The 22,863-nt window shown below is 37.2% G+C and overlaps 1 protein-coding gene across 16 annotated transcripts in view; it reads left to right on the top strand.

Annotated features, from left to right (window-relative positions):
• The window catches only part of CACNA2D1 (calcium voltage-gated channel auxiliary subunit alpha2delta 1), a 527,964-nt gene that overhangs the window by 424,659 nt on the left and 80,442 nt on the right, over positions 1 to 22,863 (top strand). For all 16 annotated transcript variants that reach the window (XM_086397179.1, XM_086397175.1, XM_086397178.1 and 13 more), the window contains exons 11-12: positions 12,258 to 12,416; positions 18,454 to 18,558. In XM_086397179.1, coding sequence (XP_086253305.1) covers positions 12,258 to 12,416; positions 18,454 to 18,558 — 264 coding nt within the window. The remainder of the gene's footprint in view (positions 1 to 12,257; positions 12,417 to 18,453; positions 18,559 to 22,863) is intronic.

Below are 22,863 nucleotides of genomic sequence, written 5' to 3'. Positions count from 1 at the left end.
TTTTGATGTCATATTTTGCATTTTCATCTTTAGCCCATAATTATTGTAGTTATGATTGTTTTAGGGGCTTCCCAGGTGGCGATAGTGGTAAAAAACCTGCCTCCCAATGAAGGAGACATGAGACATGGATTTGATCCCTGGGTCAGGAAGATCCCCAGGAGGAGGGTATGGGAATCCACTCCAATATTCTTGCCTGGAGAATCCCCATGGACAGAGGAGCCTGGCGGGCTGCAGTGCGTAGGGTCATAAAGAGTTGGACACGACTGAAGCAACTCAGCATGCACGCATGTTTGCTTTTACAGTTTTTTGTCTTTTAATCTTCATATTGGCATATGTAAGTGATTGATCCTTAGTACTTTCAATATACTTGCATTTCATAGTAGGATTTTTCCTTTCATATAGATTTTTACTTCTTTTTCATTTAGAGAAGACCCTTTGACGTTTCTTTCAGGCTGTATTTAGCATTGATAATCTCTTAGTTTTTGCTTGTCTGAGAAATTCTTTGTCTCTGCATCTATTTGAAATTATAATCTTGGGTAGAGCATCTTGGGTTGCAGATTTTTCCTTTCAGGACTTTGAATGTATCATGCCCTCTCTTTTAGCCCGAGGGACCTATGCTTGTCAGCCTAGGTCCCTCAAATACATTTTATATGCCCTTTTCTCTCTCTTCTCCTTTGGGACTTCTTTAATGTGAATATTGGTATACTTATTGTTCTTCCAAAGAGCTGTTAAAACTGTTTTCATTTCTGAAATTCTTCTTTTTGCTCTTCTAAAGGATGATTTTCATTATTCAGCCTTCCAGATCACTTACACATTCTTCTGTATCACTTAGTCTCCCACTCATTCCTTACAGTATTGGTTTTCCTTTTTTTCTTTTTCTAGTTATTGTATTCTTTATTTCTGTTTGAGTCTTTATATTATTTTCTAGATTTCTCAAATTTTTCACTGTATTCATCTATTCTTTTCCTTAATAAATTAACATTTTTATTACCAATGCTTTGAATTCTTAATCTCGTAAATTGTTTCATTAGTTCTTTTTTTTCAGGGGTTTTTCTCTTGCTTTTCCAGTTAATAGCAGTTCCTCTGCCTTATAATTTGCTTAAATTCCTCTGTCTCTGTGAATTTAGAGGAAACAGTTACCTACTGCAGTCTTAAATGTGTGTTCTTTTGTGGGTGCAGTCTGTCCCTGTACAGACTGCGTGTGCTCATTTGCCCTTTCGTGGGAGAGCTGGTTTGATGTGAATGCAAGTGACATCTTTTTCAGGATATGCTGACATCTGTCACCTTGGTAGAGGAGGGGCTGCACGCAGAGGGGTTAAAGCTGGAGCTGGGTGTGAGGCAAGGCTTCCCCTCTGCTCTGTGGACGTCACTGCCCTATGGGATGTGGGGTCTGATCCCACCTTGTAGGGGAAAAGCCTTTATGGTCAGGCCTGAGTTGGTTCTGTTCTCTTTAAGTTTGTGTTTTCCCCCTCTCCAGGATGGGATCCTTGCCTCAGAGAAGGAGGGGTGCTCAAGCTAGCGGGGGGGCCTGAGTGACTTCTTGGCCTATCTCATCTGCAGGCAGAGATCTGAGTTATCTCTGATGAGCTGCTCCTTCAGGCACCTGCCCTTGTTTTCTTGCTCTGCTCAGACACAGCCTTGGCTGCAAGTCCCTTTTGTCCCTCAAAGCTCATCACAACCGCAAGACTTCGCTGCCCCCTCTCTGTTTAGAGACACATGACAGGGCAGGCAGGGCCCATCTGGACTCTCAGAGTGTACTGGGGCATGAGGTGTGATGGAGATGGAGCAGCTGCCATCAGAAACCCAGGCTTCTTCTGAGGCTCTGTGTGAGTAAGTGGCGGCAGTGGCTGCTGCCAGCCCACCCGGGCTCTGCCTGGGGACAGAGTAACCTTTGTGTGCCTGGGCTGAGTCTGCTCGGTTGTGACCACCCTGGATCCAGTGCCCAGTGTGACATAGAGTGAGTGGGGCCAGAGCGTCCTCTCAGCTTGGACTGAGGTGAGCAGCAGGGTGCTTGTGGGAAACCAGCAGCCACTAGAGAAGTCTCTCTCCACTTTCTATCCCTGATTTAAGGGCTGGCTAGCTCATGCATTCCCCCACCAAGTGGGGTGCAGGCCTCTCACAGCCCTCCTGTTCATCCCAGAATCCTTCCAGCCAGCAATAGCGTCTCATCTTCCCTGAGTAGGTAGCCAGTATCAGGCCTCCCAGTCTATGGCTCTCACCGTTCACTCCCCAGGAGGCTCTCCGCCTGTGTAATCTCCCTTTTCCTTTGAGTCCCTTCCGAGGGACATCCATTACTTGACTTCCCTTCCTACCCAGTTTCCAGTTAGATGCAGTGAGAACTGTTCTACACATAGATATATTTTTGGTGTGTTTGTCAGGGGAGGTGAAATCCATGTCCAAGTCTTACTCTGTGATCTTGATTGATCTTCTTGATTGATGCCTTGCATTTTAAGAGATGAGTATCTGAAATATATGTATACATATATTGAGGTTGATGGAGAATTCTTCCTGGATTGAAAAGTTGATTCTTGTGAAGATACCAATTTGTTCCAAAATTAATTGCTAAATGTGGTTTTAATTTGTCAGAAGATAATTCTGAAGTTCAGTGAAAAATGTAGCATGACAGAGTATGGCAGTTTACCCTCCTGGTATAAACTGAAGGTGATGAGGCACCACGGAGAAAGTCTCAAGGGGTGGAGTTTGAAGTAGAGTTCTGACCTTGGTTTCTTCGTGACTCTGAGCACTTTCTTTGACACTCTAAGCCTCATTTCCTCAACTGTACAGTGGAAACCATGTTACAGCTAAGGTCTTAATCTTGGTAAAGGTTATGTGAATTAACACATGTGACAGTTTTTGATTGGCATAGTGTGCTTCTCAGTACATGTTAGCTAATATATTAATTATTACTAATAAAAAGTTAAAAGCCAGTAAAATCATGAAAATAGTAAAGGAATACATTTACAGTTATTAAAGGAAATGTATCCATAATTTTTATTATACACAGTGGGTCAGGAATGAAAAATTATTCAATAAAAGGGAAATTGACTATGTGAAAAAGCACTTTAATCTAATTGTAACTTCATAATATTGGGGGTAATAATTTCCACCATGACTGAAAACCAAAATGTAAAATAAGCAAACAAAGCATCAAATATTAGAGAGTGCAGACATGTATTTACCTTAATAGTAGATGGTTTTATAAACGTAAAACTATCTGGCTATGCTATGCTAAGTCACTTCAGTCATGTCCGACTCTGTGCGACCCCATAGACAGCAGCCCACCAGGCTCCCCCGTCCCTGGGATTCTCCAGGCAAGAACACTGGAGCGGGTTGCCATTTCCTTCTCCAATGCAGGAAAGTGAAAAGTGAAAGTGAAGTCGCTCAGTCGTGTCCGACTCTTAGCGACCCCATGGACTGCAGCCTACCAGGCTCCTCTGCCCATGGGATTTTCCAGGCAAGAGTACTGGAGTGGGGTGCCATTGCCTTCTCCGAAAACTATTTTAAGAAGTCATAAAGTACAGGTTCAAAATTTAAAATTAGAAGGTAAAAAACAAACTGGAAAAAGTAGAACTTACAATTCACAGCTTTATGTCAACTAATTTATGAAAAAAGTTTCACTTCACTTGCCATCAACAAATTGTAGTAATAATTGAATATTGAAATATTCTTTTCAATTACAATCTAGCAAGTAAAAATGTTGTGTTTGTGAGAGTGAATCTGAAAAGTAATTTGGCAATATATAAAAAACTTAAAATCATTCTTGACTAGGAGTAGGTACATATGCAGTTCAGTTCAGTTACTCAGTCATGTCTGACTCTTCGAGACCCAGTGAACCGCAGCATGCCAGGCTTCCCTGTCTGTCACCAACTTCTGGATTTCACCCAAACTCATGTCTTTTGAGTTGGTGATGCCCTCCAACCATCTCATCCTCTGTCATCCCCTTCTACTCCTGCCCTCAATCTTTCCCAGCATCAGGGTCTTTTCAAATGAGTCAGCTCTTTGCATTAGGTGGCCAAAGTACTGGAATTTCAGCGTCAACATCAGTCCTTCCAATGAACACCCAGGACTGATCTCTTTTAAGATGGACTGATTGGATCTCCTTGCAGTCCAAGGGACTCTCAAGAGTCTTCTTCAATACAACAGTTCAAAAGCATCAATTCTTTGGTGCTCAGCTTTCTTTATAGTCCAACTCTCACATCCATACATGACTACTGGAAAAACCATAGCCTTGACTAGACAGACCTTTGTTGACAAAGTAATGTCTCTGCTCTTTAACATGCTGTCTAGGTTGGTGATAACTTTCCTTTCAAGGAGTAAGTGTCTTTTAATTTTGTGGCTGCAGTCACCATCTGCAGTGATTTTGGAGCCCAAAAACATAAAGTCAGCCACTGTTTCCACTGTTTCCCCGTCTGTTTGCCATGAAGTGATGTGACCAGATGCCGTGATCTTAGTTTTCTGAATGTTCAGTTTTAAGCCAACTTTTTCACTCTTTCTCTTTCATCAAGAGGCTATTTAGTTCTTCTTCACTTTCTGCCATAAGGGTGGTGTCATCTGCATATCTGAGGTTATTGATATTTCTCCCAGCAATCTTGATTCCAGCTTGTGCTTCATCCCACCCAGCGTTTCTCATGATGTACTCTGCATAGAAGTTAAATAAGCAGGGTAACAATATACAGCCTTGACATACTTCTTTCCCAATTTGGAACCAGTCCATTGTTCCATGTCTGGTTCTTCTTGACCTGCATACAGGTTTCTCAGGAGGCAGGTAAGGTGGTCTGGTATTCCCATCTCTTTCAGAACTTTCCACAGATTATTGTGATCCACACAGTCAAAGGCTTTGGCATAGTCAATAAAGCAGAAATGGATGTTTTTCTGGAACTCTCTTGCTTTTTCCATGATCCAGCGGATGTTGGCAATTTGATCTCTGGTTCCTCTGCCTTTTCTAAAACCAGCTTGAACATCTGGAAGTTCACGGTTCACGTACTGCTGAAGCCTGGCTTGGAGAATTTGAGCATTACTTTATTAGGTGCATATGCATATGGGTAAATGCTATGAGCTATTTCTCGGATTTTAGGATAACCATTTTGTTTCTTTACAATATTTACTAGTTTCCTACAAAAACTGGAAAAATCAAAATAAAGGGAAAATATTTTGGTAGGAATAAAAAAAACCTAGACTTTAATGATCACAGCCTCTGTTCACTTTGCTTTGCTTTGCTTTTCCTGCATCGCCATCTGGTGTCCAGAATGTGGATAGCTTCTGATATCATAATTTGTAACTACTGCCTGATATGTGCAAAATTTTATGCAGTTTATTTAACTTAGATACTCCATCTAAATGATTTTATATAATATAAATTTGTTATATAAACTATTTGTAGTAGACCACTATGTATAGTATTTTACACCTATTTTCTAGTTTTAGAAAATACCCATGTTCCAAGGCAGGCCAGTCTGAATTTGATTTGTTTTTGCTGACTATCTACACAGTGTGAGCCCACAGTTTTACACTGTATTCCTTTTTCATGTCGAAAGAAGAAAGAATTTTAAATACATAAATGAAGTAATTAAAGGCATACTGAGTGATCGACAGTAATAAATAGGTCACGTTTTCTCTGCAGTTTGAAATAGAAGAATATCAGTTTTGGGTTTATTTTCCCTTTGCTTCTTCAGCATCGCAGAGGAAAACTGCTTGAGCCCACCAACCTCTTCAGGGTGAGCTTTTGTGCTCCGTGAAGGTTATTATAGGTGCCATTCCTCAACAGGGTTGCTTTCTAGGAATTTGATACTTCTTTGATTTGTGTGTATCAGACAGTGCCAGCCTTTCAGTGTTTGTATCCTAAATTAATCCAATGAGCTGTAGGGCCTCCTCTCTCAGAAATATTTTGTGTTTTTTTTTCTTATTCAGGATATCAAAACAAAAAAAGACACCGCCTTTTCAAAACCAAAGGTTTAAAATATTTCACTTGAGAAATTAACAGTTTGTTTGGGCCCTAAAGTATCTTTTAATTTGGTGTGTGTACTTGACTGTGATATTTAATAGGAAAGTTCATTGGAAGCACTGACATTTACTGTTCCTGGTTATGCTCAGAGACTGTTTCAGTCACTAAACTAATGTTTGAGGGACACTTGTATCATTACACTAATGAACTTTATGTAAGCTCACTAAAGCTGATATTGCTTATATCAATCTGTCTCGTGGATATAGGAATCCATTCTTATTTCATCACGTGGCATATACTAATGGTTTTACTAAAATAGCTTTTAAAACCACAGAGTTGCAGCTGATTTAAAATATACTCTGTGTTGGGCTCCGTGCTGGGTGTTCAGCATACATCTTCATTTGGATATTTTAGTAGTATCTGTTTGGACAAAGTATATTTACAGATGTACACATTCAATAAGATATGGAGAACTAAAATACAGTTCCTACACTTAGAAGCCTTTAGCTCAATAATTGATTGATGTCTGTGCCCTGTTTTCTAATTTTCTTAAACTCCACATATTCATTCAGTAAATATTGTTTTCATGTTTATTGTATACCAACTATATGTATACCTTTTACTATGTCATTTACAGTGGTAGGATGGATGTTTTCTATGACCATAGCTTTTAATCCAGTTGAAAGTTTAATCAGAATATCATAGAAAGAAATATAGAATTATAAACATGATGTATTCCATATAAAAGATAGATTTAGGCCTATGAGAACTTTTAATGGGGATGATTTGACCTAGTCAAGGAAGATCATGAAAGCCTCATATAAGGAGAGAATGTTGAGGTAAGTGGACAGGCAAGTGAAGAAAAGAGTAATAAGTGGAAGGAGCAGGGTATATGGAAGAGGAGAACAAAAGAATGTCTGAGTTCTGGGGCAGAGAGACACATTCCTCCTGATTTCTACCCCAGATGCATACGTTAGTTAGCCCACACACCTTCCTGGCTCAGTGTGCTAGCAGATTTTCTCAGCACCTCTAGGAAGGAACCTACTTGGTTGAATTTTCTGGGATCAGGAAAGGAATGAGTATGATGTTAGTTTCAATTTGAGTCTTTGTAGGGTTAATGGCAACCCACTCCCGGACTCTTGCTTGGAAAATCCCATGGACGGAAGAGCCTGGTAGGCTGCAGTCCATGGGGTCGCGAAGAGTCGGACATGACTGAGTGACGTTACTTTTGCTTTTATGCATTGGAGAAGGAAATGGCAACCCACTCCAATGTTCTTGCCTGGAGAATCCCAGGGACAGCGGAGCCTGGTGGGTTACCATCTATGGGGTCGCACAGAGTTGGACACAACTGAAGCAACTTAGCAGCATCAGCGGGGCTGGTTAGGTCTTTCCTGATAGCTGAGGTGGTAAAGAATCTGTCTGCAATGAAGAGAGACCTGGGTTTGATCCCTGGGTCAAGAAGATCCCCTGGAAAAGGAAATGGGAACCCACTCCAGTATTCTTGCCTGGAGAATTCCATGGACAGAGGAGCCTGGCAAGGCTACAGTCTATGGGGTCGCAAAGAGTCGGACACGACTGAGCAACTAACACACTTTTTAGGGTTAATTAAGTGTACATATGTAAAAGAAGTATTTTCGTAAAAGATGAAAAAAGCAGGATTCCTTAAGTATATTTTCAATCACCGTGTAGTATTTCAAAGTTTTATGAATGATAGTTGTTCAGTTGTAAAGTTGTTTAGTTGAAAGAAGGTTATGCAGTTTCAGTTCATGAAAGTAAATCTGTTATTCTTTTTCTATTCTAAAAGCAAGTAAGCCTAAGATATCTGTTAAATATATACTTACCTAAGCTGGAACTTTTCACATTTCTCATCTCTTTCTTTGAGAATAAAATTTGCCATAGGGACTTATACCTTGTAAGTTATTCTTTTCTCTGCATTATTTATGCATTTTTAATTGTGATATTTCTGTTATACATCACTGAATTTGTATTTAATGAATCAAATTTACATTTAATCAGTTTGTGTTGAAGTGATTTAATGAGATACTTTCCTTTTCTGTGTTAAAAGCAGGTCAAGGTCAACTGAAAGACTCAGGGCAATATATTATTCAATGTTCATTTTTTATATATCTTGTAACTTTATCAAGTTTTATGATTTAACTAAATCACATAATAACATTCCCTGTAATAATTTCTAATTATTTTTTAAGGTCAGATGTTTTACTATTAATGTATTGACAATCTATTGTTTACTTTTGCTTTATTTTATTTTATTTCATTTACTTTCTAACATGGGAATTCTCACATTCTTCTACTTTCAGAACAGAATGTAGATTAAGATTGTGTCAGATTATCAAATAATGTGAGAAAAAAGGCAGTGCATTTCAGATCTGAAGATAATATTCAGGGACTTCGCTGTTGGTCCAGTGTTTAAGGCTCCACTCTTTCCTGCAGGGGCACAGGTTTGATACCCTCTCAGGGAACTAAGATCCCACATGCTCTGTGGCACAGACAAAATAATAATAATAAAAGATACGGTATTTTCAATGTTTGAATTTATTAACACCAGAAAACAAGTATATCAAAGCTTTGTTCTCATATATATGATGTACCTGAACGTAGCGTTCAAAGTAAAACTGACAAAGAACTGAGTATTTATCTGTGTGGGACATTTTTGTTGTTGTTCAGTCACTCAGTTGTGGCCAACTCTTTGGGACCCCATAGACTGCAGCATACCAGGCTTCCCTGTCCTTCACCATCTCCTGGAGCTTGCTCAGACTCCTGTCCACTGAGCCATCTCCTCCTCTGTCGTCCCCTTCTCCTGCCCTCAATCTTTCCCAGCATCAGGGTCTTTTCTAATGAGGACATTTTACTTCCTGTTTTATCTATACTCTCTCCAAACCTTCCACCTCTGCCTTTATCCTGATGGCTTTGCCTCATAGTCCATTCGAGACAAAAGCCACAAGCAACAGTGTCATCCTCCCACATCGAATTTCCATACACCCATTGTCTATATTTAGCCCTCAGTCTTCTTTCCTAGAACAATGAAGTGGACACTGTACATGGTTTCTTAAAGGGTTGTTCCTCTACAAGCCATCCGTATCCCATCCTTCCCCATCTTTGCAAGAGCTTTGGTTTTCACCTCTGTTCTGTTTCCCGCATCATTTTCTTCCTTTTCTCTTCAATATATATCCTCTGTTGCTCTGATGACCCTTCGCTTTGAAGACTTTCCTTGACCCTAGTCTGTCCCCGTAGGGCCCACCCTTTTCCTTCTCTGCCTCTCAGCCGAGGTGCTCTGAACACTTGCTCTGCAAGGCCAGTCCTTGTCACTGTTGTTCAGTGCCTCCATCGTTCCAGTTATGTTCCACCCCACCTCCAGATGCTGCCTGTGCAACTGGATGAGTTCAGCGGGCTCCTTTAAGTCCTCATCTTTTCTGTCTCTGTACCACAATGTGTTCTACTTGAGACCGTTGTTATTTTTCCCCTCTCATCATCTAAGACAGTCCCATCTCCTGATTTCCTTCCTGCCTCCATGGGAACTTACTCCCACTCAGTTTTCTCAAGGACTCCTCCTCTGCTTCACTTTTATTCACATGGTTTTAAACCAAATTTTTCTGCTGAAGCTCTCCGTTTTTTTAAAATATTTAATCAAGACTTCTTTTGAGCCTGTTGCTTTTAACATGATGATTTCTTGACATTTTCATTTGTGTATCTCACATGTTGAAATCTCACCCGCACTTGAACTCTCTGCCTCTCTTCTCTAATCCTCAAGTGTCCCTGAACCATCCCTTCTCCAGCCACCCAGATACCCATGTCAGAAACCTGGCAGTCATTCAAGACACCACTCTTCTTAGTCTCCACCACCACTGCCTAATGATTCTGTCTCCAAAATAAGTCTTGAATCCCTCTCTTTGACCACTTCCATGAATAACAAAATCCCTGGTCTAGTAAGCTAGGTTACTACAGTAGCCTTCTGCTTATTTTTCATCCTTTACATTTCGCTCACCTTAAAACTTGGAGAAGGCAATGGCACCCCACTCCAGTACTCTTGCCTGGAAAATCCCATGGATGGAGAAGCCTGGTGGGCTGCAGTCCATGGGGTCGCTAAGAGTCGGGCACGACTGAGCGACTTCACTTTCACTTTTCACTTTCATGCATTGGAGAAGGAAATGGCAACCCACTCCAGTGTTCTTGCCTGGAGAATCCCAGGGACAGAGGAGCCTAGTGGGCTGCCATTTATGGGGTCGCACAGAGTCAGACACGACTGAAGCGACTTAGCAGCAGCAGCAGCACCTTAAAACTACATTCCAAACAGCAGCTACGGTGAGCTATTTAAGTTCTAGTTTAAATTATTTTACATTTGACTTAAAACCTTTTGTGACTGGCTGTTCAACAGAAAATACGTTCCTAATTGTTCAGCATTTCCATTAGACACTGCACAGTCCATCCCTGCTTCCTGCCTGAGGTCATTTTTATGTGGCTGAGCTAAACTCTCCATTTTCATGTTTCCCTAAGAGGGTTTTTTTGTTTTCTTTATGTCACATAAGGGCATTTTTGCATGTGTTCTGTTTGTCTGGAATGTTCTTCCTCTACTGTTTTCAAGGAAACATTTCTTTGGAATCACAGGAAATGCCGTTTCTTGGGGAAACTTTCCTCCAACTGCTCACAGTCTGAATTAGAACCCATTATCTCTTAGAGCTTAATATTATATTGCTTTACAGAACACATCATGATTTATTGTAATATTTTGAGAGGTGCTGCATGAGTAGTTAAAATCCCAGACTCCTGCCACAGTGCTGGTTTGAATCCTGACTCTCTATTATTTCCTATGTGAGTATGGACAAGTCTTTTAACTATGCTTAAGGTTTCTCGTGGATAATAACTTAATTGTAGATCATTTCAAAAGCATAAATGCTTAATATTTGTAGAGAAGATAGTCAGTGGAGCACAAAGCAAACCTTGTCTATGTGTGTGGATAATCTACCTCACGTCTGAAGGCACAGGGCTCTCAGCTGGCACGTGCAGTCCGGGGCATACAACAGGCTGCCAGCGAATGTTTGCTTCATAGAGTGGTGAGGTGTACAGTTCATCATATCAGTGTTCAGGGAGGACCTTCAGAGAAAAAAGAATGATATTGTAAGAGTATATAATCACTATGTAAAATTTATGTTTTGGCTTATGATACACTTTTATTATTTAATGGGAGGGTAATTGCTTTATAGTATTGTGTTGGTTCTACAGTAAAACACAAATCAGCCATAATTATATATATATATCCCCTCTCTCTTGAACCTCCCTCCCCCTCCCACACCTATGTTTTTGACCTGAGAATATCTTCATTATTTGATCTGTCCAGCCCCTTTTAGCAAGAATGTTTTTGTTATTATTATTATTGTATTGCAGATATGACAGTCTAGCCCCAAGAGCCTAAGGGGCTTGTATGCACAGCAGAGGTAATAAATGATAGGATGATCCCCTCATAGCAGCTCCCTGGTCTTCTTGCTGAAATCTTATTGTTTCTATCTTTTTGGAAATATCCTGTGAACTATATAAATACTTTGTATGTGGTTGGTGAAATTACTTTGGTGATCATTCTTAAATTTTCAGTTTGGGCAGATATTGTTAGAGCTTGTTTTCTCCTCCTGCAGCCTCTTTGGACTTCAGGCCCTTATCGCTCACAGCAATAGCTCTGCAGTGACCTGCCTGCCCGTTGTCTTGCTCCATGATTCAGCTGTTTTCCTTGTAGAACCTCCAGAGTGATAGTGCTGAAAGGCCACTTGTTGTTCTTGATTCTTTGAGATTACTGTCCTGTTTTCACTCATGGTGAGACTGCCATCAAATTTCAAATATGTTAAACCCCCATTCCTATCATTCCATGTACTGCATTTCCATTAAGCTTTTCCTTATGCGAGGCAAGTAAAATGCTCAGTTTCTCCTGTATTCTCTGCAGGCATCATCATATCATTTCTGGATTCTGAATTTATTTCATTGTTGAGTTGTTTTTTTTTTTAATCTAAATGCTCATAAAATTTGAGAGCTGGAAGGGACCTCGCATAACTCAAATCCCAAATTTATCATCAGGGAAACCAAGCTAGCTTCAGGAATGTAACTGAGCGGCTTAATTACTGTTACAATAGGACTTGGGGCTTAGATGAAATTACTGTTTGATCTGTAGTGCACTTTTGTTACCAGTCTATTCACTTTTCTTTCTGAACGAGAAAGCAGTGCGTTAAGATTGAGAAGTATAACATGAATTCAGTGAAAATTACATGATTGATTTTAATGTTCATTTATATATTTACCTTTTTATCTTTTGCAGTTTAACAGCAATGCCCAGGATGTAAGCTGTTTTCAGCACCTTGTCCAAGCAAATGTGAGAAATAAGAAAGTGCTGAAAGATGCAGTGAATAATATCACAGCAAAAGGAATCACAGATTATAAGAAGGGATTTAGTTTTGCTTTTGAACAGCTGCTTAATGTAAGTATCAATGCTGTCCCCTTTGTCTTTTATTTTTTTATTTTTCTGGAGACTTAAGGATTTTATTTTTAACTTTACAATGTTGTATTGGTTTTGTCATATATCAACATGAATCCGCCACAGATATACACGTATTCCCCATCCTGAACCCTCCTCCCTCCTCCCTCCCCGTACCATCCCCTTTGTCTTTTATTATTGAGTTATAGTATCTGAATTTCAATATCCTGGTAGTTACAGCTCTGTAGGATTAAGTAATAGTGCTATTTTTCATTCATTTAGAAAGCATATATATCCAGGCTTTAGAAATCTTCCAAGCTTTTTAAAACATTTTTAAATCCAAAATTCAAATGTAGATTTTTTTTTTTCTTTTGTATCTTTTCTTCCATACTTTTTTTTCCCCAAACTATATTTAAAAAACACATTTGTTGGGTAATTTAACTTTGAATAAGCACTGGAAACTTAGTTGACACATTTAGAATATCATTTATTTTTTCTTATCTCAATTAGTACTATATTTATTTGGAAACTTGTGCTTTCAATCATCAAATGGTTTCTGATGAAATATTTTAGTTTTAGTTTTAAACATCAGGTTTTGAGTCTTTAGGTTGTTCCTAATGTATAGAAAGGTCCAAATGATAAAGATCAAAGTGGACAGAAGGATAAATCTCAGAGATTCCTTCCAAAGTGAAAATTCCTTTGAATGAGTCATTGATGTCTATAGTGTTTTATATTTTCCACACCTATTCCCTACCCCATATCATAACAATATTATATCATGAATCTCATACTACAGACTAATATTTTCAAATGGCCATGTTGTCTGTTTCATTTTGAACTGTTTGAAAGCAAGAGCTATCATTCGGATTTATATCTCTCATAAGGCGATATTATTGCAGTGGTTGAGAATACAGATTTAACCTCTCTCTGCCTTGGTTCCCTCACTGGGGTTGTAGAAGGAATGTCCATAGAATCTGCAGATATAGCCAACCACATGAGTGTGTAGTTATTGGGTTGGTGAAGAATTAATACATAAATAGCATGAGGCTGGTACAGAATCAGCTTATAATTCCTATCAAATTTGCTAAGTCATTGAATAAGCTCTTTATTTTGTTATTTCCTATGTGGATCTTCTAAACAGTTTTCAAGGTCTCTGATTGGATGATGACTCATTCATTTGTTCATTCAGCCAATATTTACCCAATGCCTCACAATTTCCTGTCATAGCGCATTGATGAAATTGTAGAAATAAACAAGAAAGACCATTTGTTGTCAAGAAAGTCGAGCATAACTTGCTAAGTCATCATTTCTCATATAACATGTAGTGCTGTTACGGGGTATTCATAGTGTGTTTGCTCAGAGTGTCTCGGGGAAGTGGCTCAACTTACCCAAAGAAGTCAGAAAGTGGTTGTTTTTCCTTGAAAATGGGATTTTGAAGAATGAGTAGAGTCTAGGTAGATGATGAGGGGGGCGGGCAATCATTTCAGATTAAAAGAACACCAGATTTTTAAGGAATCTCCACACTGTTCTCCATAGTGGCTGTACTAGTTTGCATTCCCACCAACAGTGTAAGAGGGTTCCCTTTTCTCCACACCATCTCCAGCATTTATTGCTTGTAGACTTTTGGATTGCAGCCATTCTGACTGGTGTGAAATGGTACCTCATAGTGGTCTTGATTTGCATTTCTCTGATAATGAGTGATGTTGAGCATCTTTTCATGTGTTTGTTAGCCATCTGTATGTCTTCTTTGGAGAAATGTCTGTTTAGTTCTTTGGCCCATTTTTTGATTGGGTTATTTATTTTTCTGGAGTTGAGCTGTAGGAATTGCTTGTATATTTTTGAGATTAGTTGTTTGTCAGTTGCTTCATTTGCTATTATTTTCTCCCATTCTGAAGGCTGTCTTTTCACCTTGCTAATAGTTTCCTTTGATGTGCAGAAGCTTTTAAGATTAATTAGGTCCCATTTGTTTATTTTTGCTTCCACTGCTGGGCATACACACTGAGGAAACCAGAAGGGAAAGAGACACGTGTACCCCAATGTTCATCGCAGCACTGTTTATAATAGCCAGGACATGGAAGCAACCTAGATGTCCATCAGCAGATGAATGGATAAGAAAGCTGTGGTACATATACACAATGGAGTATTATTCAGCCATTAAAAAGAATACATTTGAATCAGTTCTAATGAGGTGGATGAAACTGGAGCCTATTATACAGAGTGAAGTAAGCCAGAAGGAAAAACACCAATACAGTATACTATCGCATATATATGGAATTTAGAAAGATGGTAACAATAACCCAGTGTACGAGACAGCAAAAGAGACACTGATGTATAGAACAGTCTTATGGACTCTGTGGGAGAGGGAAAGGGTGGGAAGATTTGGGAGAATGACATTGAAACATGTAAAATATCATGTAAGAAACAAGCTGCCAGTCCAGGTTTGATGCACGATACTGGATGCTTGGGGCTGGTGCACTGGGATGACCCAGGGGGATGGTATGGGGAGGGAGGAGGGAGGAGGGTTCAGGATGGGGAACACATGTATACCTGTGGCGGATTCATTTTGATATTTGGCAAAACTAATACAATTATGTAAAGTTTAAAAATAAAATAAAATTAAAAAAAAAAAAAAGAACACCAGAGATTAAAAAGGCACAGAAGCATGAGGGGTTGTGCACATTGAAAAAATTGCAGGTTTGTTGGCATGGCTGGGCCATAAGCAGTAGAGGAGAAATGATGGGAATGGAAAGGCCATGAGCTATCCTTAAGTGAGGTATGGAAGAGCAAATGGAAAGTGTGTGGTTGGAGAATGATACAGTCTGATGAGTGTTTTAAGTTAAGAAGCTATTTTAGTAATCCTGGTGTTGGATTAGAAGTGATGTTAAGGTAAGTGACCTAGTAACTATTGGAGTGATAGGAGGGGTTGCTGAGAAGGGAGTGGGGGTGACTCCAAGTTCTCTGAACTGGAAAACAAGGCGGAGGGTGGCCTAGGAGTCTACATTAAAGGAATGTGAGGGTAGAATTTTCGATTATTTGGAATTTGAAGTAATATTTTTCTTAGGTACAATTAGATAAGCAAGTAAATAGTAGAAAGGCAAAGAAATACAGCACTGCAGTTTTCCGGGGAAATTATCTTTGCTAAAATTCATGTGATTATTAAATGATGTATGTGCATTAATAAAAATGAAAACTCAAAACTTTTGAAATTCAAGCACAGGTGATTACTAAAATAGGATATATCCTTTCTGCAGTAAAGGAATGTGAGGGCTTTTCATAACTAATTTTTCTCTCGAGTCAATAATCAAGTTTTCTAGATCTTAGCATTTTAATTATTCTTAGTGTTGTCAGTTGGCCTCACTCATTCCCTCATATTCAAGTTTCTGTTGTGGAATGATGAGGCGTCTCAAGCCTGATGTACTACTTCCGAGACAGTCACAATAGAGGGGCCGGGTTAACTCCCACATTCATTATTAGTTACTTATAAAATATGGTCGAACTTCTACTGGCCTCTCCTACTGCCTTTGTGAGTTGTAAATGATTTTTAACATGTCCTCAGTTATTCCTGTAGTAAATCTCATATATTTTGCTTTCCACATGTCCCTTAGGTATTACAATTCTTCATTTAAAAATAATTTTCCCAAATGCACAGCATGCCTTGTTGAGCTGAAGCATGCTTTGTCTTTTTCTTACACACAGTACCATTCCTTGTCTTCTGTCGGTCCTGGCACGGTTTACCCTTAAGATTCCTGAATCAAGTGTCCAATAGAATTAGACATTGATTTGAATTAGTCTTCAGTTAGCATTTCATAAAATATTGACAAATATATGAGATGGATTTTTCAAACAAAATTTTGAGTGTGTATGTAATAGATGCTGTGCTGCAAGCTACAGAGATACAGCCAAGTGTGCTATGAAATACCACGAAAGTCAATTACCAACCCTAGCCATTGTGTTTTTATTGACATAATCAAGTTTTTCCTTGCCTTAATTCCTTCCAAGCCAGTTTTGTATACTTGTTGTGACAGTGTGATTCTTTAGATAGTTGCAAATCCAGTGAGAATTTGCTGAGGTAGACTATTCTACCCCAAGTCCTGAGAAGTCGACTTAGAAAAAAAATGTTGAAAACAAAACATTTCTTCATTTCTCCTTTTGTGAGTGTACTAAAAATGAACAGCAAGATGCAGTGTGCTAACTTTGGTACTTATATTCCATAATAATAATACCCCCACTGTTTTAAAAAATGAAACCAAGTCCTGTGCTAAAAACTGTCACTTTTTTGAGACGGTCTTTTAGGTAAATATTAGTTTGCCCATTTTACATATGCAGATAGAAAAGATAAGTCATCAGAGAATTTAGTTTTCGATTCAGGGATTTCAACACCTTTCACAAAAGTATATTGATGATAAAATATGTAACTATTTTATGGTCAAATTTTCAGATAATTACCTTCCAAGATAAGAATGGTTTTTGAATGTGATAAATAGAATTAGTCACTACTTGAGTTTTCACAATGCTTAGTTAAAAGCTTTAACTGCCACTGGGCTAATGGCCTAATCAGTGGAGTAAGAATATATGAAACAGGAATTTTTCATCAGATAAAACAACATGTTGTCCTCATTACCTTTTCCAACAGGAAATGTGATTTACCTTTTTTGAAAAATAGAAATAAGGACCTTCAATAAACTCCAACACTATTGGAGAATTAGTGATTTTTAGACTGTGTTGTCCAGTATAACCATAACCACAAGTGGGTGTTGAGTGCTTGCAGTGTGCATAGTCTGAATTGAAATGTGTTATAAGAATACACTGAGATTTTAGAATTTACCATGAAAGAAAAAAATATTTATTTTCTCAATTTTTATATTGTTTTGATGTTGAATTGACTATTTGAGTGACTGAGTTAAATAAAATATATTATTAGAATTTCAGATATTTCTTCTTATATTTTTTAATGTGGCCATTAGAGGGATAAAATTACAAATTAGCTTCAGATTTTATCACCTTTAAATATCACTAAACTAGAAGGCTGACATTTTCAAAGAAGCTGAGCAGTCATAAATTAGTGTTTTTTTTTTTTTATTCTCAGCAATTTTGCAGACATATTTTACAACATTAGGAAGGCTGAGATGATAATTTCAGGCCTCAAAGAAGCTCAACTTTGTATATTTCATGTGGCCCTTTGATGCTAATCCATTGTTTTCCTAAGTCCAGCTCTTTGAGGGACCTTAAAGAAAATGTAAGAGAGGATTTAACATTGGAATTGAGCCTTTCAGAATTAGAATATATGTAGTAGGTTGAGAGCAGATAAGACAATATTCTGGAAATAATTGTTGACATTTACCAAAATATGAAAGAGCACTGTGTGTTGGGATCAGCATTACAATTTCAGAAATGTAAACTGAATAAAGTAGGAGGAAGGAGGAGTAAAGAGAGGAACAAATATTTGTAAATGGATTGAAAACATACATGAAAAGATATGTACATTTTATTAATATTTTTTTGTTTCTGGTATATATTATAGAGGTATAGAATTGATACCATGTCCATTAATCACTTTAAAACCCATGTATTAATTAAACCCTGAGAGGTTATTATGTATTAGGCATTCATTCAGACAAGGAAACTATTGAACAAAAAAGACAAAACTTTATACCTTTTTGGTACTTAATATTTTATTGGAAGTCAGTAATAAAAAACAAACACATTATATACTGCATATAACAAATGTGAAATGCTATAAAGAAGAATACACCTTGGGAGGGCAGATTGCAATTTAAAATGCAGTCGTCAGGAAAGTCCTCAAAGGTTAGGTGACATTTGATCAGAAACCCAAAGAAAGGGAGAGTGGTGGGTGTTGAAAATGAGGCAGAGCCTGTGTAGGCAGGCACAGGCCTGCTTGATCCAGGAACCTGTTCTTAAAATTGGCTATTGAACAGATACTTCAGTCATCACTTGCAATCTGCACACACTTTCCATTTTGCTTTTATACTCCCTCCCTTTTACTATGAATGATATACAATTTTATTGATATATTTTACAGTATAATGTGTCTAGAGCCAACTGCAATAAGATTATCATGTTGTTCACGGATGGAGGAGAAGAGAGAGCTCAGGAGATATTTACCAAATACAACAAAGACAAAAAGGTGAGTGTAATTTTTCTGATATTTTAAATTTAATATTAATTTAGGTGGTTTTAAGAGAGAATACAGCAAAAGTGGTAAGGGAAGATGTTTTTGGTTAAAACATTAGTGTGCTGACTATAAAGCCATACAGCTCATGGATTATATGCCAATCACTGAATTAAATGTCAAATATCTTTTGTGAAATTCACAAGTACTTTATGGCTAATTTATTAATAAAATAATTTGAACCTATATAGAGGCCTGTATAGAGGCCTATATAGAATATATTTGTTTCTTTGATTGCTTTAGTGCAGAGAAAAGTATTGTACACAGGCCTGTTTTGAAAGCTCACCAGTGTAGCTGAACCTACTGATATTGTGGAAGATATCAAATGTAACTATTTTTTCTATCACTCCTACTGTCAGCTTATTTTAATTTTCTGATACTCTCCATATTTTATGAGAGGACAATGATTCTCAACTTAATTTCCTAAAATGCCAAGAATCCATAAATAAGTAATGAAAAATTATAGCTTACGTCTTATGCTTTCAGAACTTCAACAAAAATTATATATTTCACAAGGCACCCTTCAGGGTAAAATACCTATCAACTTTGCTTTTAATTAGAACTTTCATCATTGACTCATCATTAATGCTAAAGAATTGTTTTGTGAAGGATTAAAAAGAAGGAAAAATTAAATTAATACATTTAGGTAAATATACATAAGTTATATATTGGCAGGCAAAATACTGTGGATAATAGGGTAGAGTATTAATGAAAAATTTTGAAACATTTCAAAAATACCAGTACTTTCAGAGTTGACAACACACATGTGTAACTTTGAATTGTTTACAAAATGTTTTAATACTCAACTCTATGCTACTGCATATGCTATTAAAGTATAATGTCATATGACATAAGTTTAATGTGAGGGTTAAGTTTTTTTAAACATCTAGTGACTCTGATTATATAGAAGAGCCATTCCTTTTGGAAAAGTTGATAAATGGACTGAACTGTTAATAGCCTATAAATGTTTTGAGTGGTATCTTGTTATTGTGAATATTTGTTTCAGAAATATCATTAGAATGAAAAGTAATGGGAAAATACAGATGCATTAAGATATAATGTACATTTCTTACTTTTTAGTAACTGTGACTGATCGTTCAAAATCCAGGGCAGCCGCCACCCCTTGGAGGATGTCCTGACATCCTTTCCTCCCACTTCATGTTTGTTCAGGCGCCTGTGCTCTGATCCCACAGCACAGTGTCTGAGCCCTCCACGTCTCTTCACACTTATGCTACCCGTGAGGTCTTTTCTCTGTTCACCCTCTGGATCCAAGGTCCCACATGAGTAGGCCTTTGTGTTGTTTAACTATGAACTCTCAGCATCCTACAAGAAGCACAGATTCAGAGTTAATTCTCAATACATGGCAATAAATAAAACTTGAGAGTGTCTAACAAAAGTTGGAAGCATAATTTCTGTTATAGAACAAATTCATAATCATAAAAAATAATCTGGGTTAAAGAATATTTCACTTATTTAAATATTCTCAGTCATATAAAATTACCATGTTTGGAAGAATTCAAATGTAATAAAATAAATTTAATCTAAATTCATTTCTATTAATATAATACATTTATTTCAGTATTCTAATTAATCATGCACTGATAATTTGGAAAGGACTTTTTAGCATCTTCTAGTCATAAGCTTATTTTATTGTCTTATGACAGAGGTGCATAAGTTCAAGCCCCAGTGCTTTTCATTTTTTAATGAATATAAGTTTAGTTAAATCATCTTTTCTTAGATTTTGATATCATCCAAACTGACAAGCAGGAATATCATTCACCTCTAAATATTTTTCTTCAAAAAGAAAGTTTCTTAAATATGGCAATAAATATTGCATTCTGTATTGCAATTTGTGCCAGAGATATATTTTAATTTCAGAGTACAAAAAAGTTTAACAAGTTTGAATAAAAGAATTTAAATGTATAAAAAGAGAAAAACAATAAACTTGTTATTTATTTTTTTCCTCTCCGAAAACTCTTTTTGCATGCAGAAGTAACACAATAACATGTCTTGGGGGCATATCATAATTTTATTTTTTTCCATAAAAGAGATTTTATGTCATAAGGAAAACAACTGTATCCTACCCTCCATTTTCACAAATTGTCTAGTTGATTGAATAAATGAAGAATTTACTAGTTGAAAGCCATTTTTCTATGTATATATCCAAAAAATGTCCAATCTAAATATTACTATCTTGTAACACTCCTTCTCATCTCCTTCACCTTTTATAGGAACTCCACGTTTTAAACAAAGTCATTTTGTGACATTCTAAACCACATAAGAAATGATTCATATCACATTCACTTTTTTAAAACTGATGAATCTAATCTTACTCAACAATCTTGCTGTTTGCCTATTAATAATACCTCTCTGCTGTAAGTACACACACTTCTCCTAAGGACATAGAATTTTTGTGAATTCCAAAGAAACTTTGAAAATTAAGTAGTCAGTGCTTTCCATGATTTTTGAAATAAATGTATAGTTAGCTAAGAAAAATTAAGATGTCCTTGGAATTAGAAACTACATTTTTTTTAATGGGAGTCTAATTTAGGGGCTATAGCAAAGTTCCGTGATACACACTTATACATGCATACAGGTTTACATACACAAGTATATGAACACACGTTTATATCTGTTTTAAATGGACATTGATTCTGTCAATCATATCTCTAGAAACAAGGGACCATGTGTGGAACTATGGCTAGCTCTCTTATGTAAAGTGCTATGAGTAAATTTTGACCACTGACAAGTGGTTAAGAAGTGATCAAGGAATGAGGAAATAGAAATCTGAACATAAACTAATTTTTTTCTAAAATCTTTGCAAATTTGCTAAGAAAAAATAGGAAAAATCAAGACAGTCAACTCTGGGTGAAGTTTTGCACACATACGTGTGCATGCATACATGTTTTTTTAACAATGGAAGAGCTAAGTCATTATTTTAACTTAAGGTTAGTAAAGGGATATCCAGACAGATAAAGCTTATAGATACAAAACAAAGAAAGGATAATTGATGGTGATCCTTGAAAGAGGAGGGATTGAGAGAGAGAGAGCACAGATTTGTGAATTAGACAATTAGGAATTGTGTTTCTGAAAACATTGTTGTGCCACATTTCATTGCACTCTGCTTCCAAGTTCAATGGCTTTTTAAATTTTCTAACATGGAAAACTATGTTAGACCAAAAATTTGTCTCTTGGCATTTGCATGTTCTTATCCACTAACAGTGATGATAGCAGACGATTTTTAAGTCACTTATGCTTTTGAGTGTGTTTGTATTTTGTCAAGACAACATTATACAGTTAATTGTTTATGCCAAGGGTGTATGTATGCAACTAGTGTGTATAAGAGAGATTTTTCCTCCATCTTCAAAATGGTTTGGGATGAACTGTCAAACCCTTTCTCACTTTCTCTGCTTATTCTGACTTCTCTACCTTCCACTCATCCACCCAGTGTGAGAGATTTGCCACCCTCAGACATGTGGATGCATGGAAGATCCTTGTCTATCTGTGTCATCTAAGGATGTGTATGACCAGTTATTTACCTGCAAAATTCATATTTATTATGCAATAAATTTATCAACTCAGAACTTAACTAGCTACATTTTCTTTCAAATGGCCAATATGTAAAACTGAAATTTGATAGGTAGTAAAATATAAACTTTCAATACTTGTAAAATTCTATATTCAACTATAATTTTACTTTAAAACATGCCCCTTAAGATGGACATTCACTTGTAGCTTAAAAATATAGAAATTGCAAAGTCACAAAGTTTGGAGAGCTTTTAAAGAAAAAAAATCTGAAAACCTCTTTTTGAATCCTACTTTCTCCCCAGGCCTCTTGCTTGGCATGAATGTGACTGAATGCTTCATTTAAACCCATTTGTCACCCAGATGACATTAGAAATCACTCAGAGCAACCCAGATAGGTGTGATGAGGTCCACCCATAGAGCTGATGAATGAGCCTGCAGATACAGAGCACAATTTAATGAGGCCAAAAGGTTTGAGAATTAGAACAAAATGTTTGGGTTCTTTTGAAATGTATTACTCGTGGGAATTAATCTACCTGATTATAGATAGGTACAGCTTAAAACCGAGTCCATGTTAATCTCCTCACACAGCTGTTCCACATTAAAATGCATTCACTTTCTAATCTTTACCTGCAACTCTGCCATTCCTTAGGGCTCAACCATGTGTATGAGACTGCCTTAAAAATGGTGCCAAAACCAAAATGAACTCTATCACAGATTCCAAACAAATGAACA

The sequence above is a fragment of the Bos grunniens genome, chromosome 4 (genome assembly GCF_055505025.1).
Source record: "Bos grunniens cultivar Pamir isolate PY7600 chromosome 4, Bosgru_T2T1.0, whole genome shotgun sequence".
Classification (NCBI taxonomy): domain Eukaryota; kingdom Metazoa; phylum Chordata; class Mammalia; order Artiodactyla; family Bovidae; genus Bos; species Bos grunniens.
Note: the sequence above shows the minus strand (reverse complement) of the source record. Positions and strands in the feature narration are given on the sequence as shown.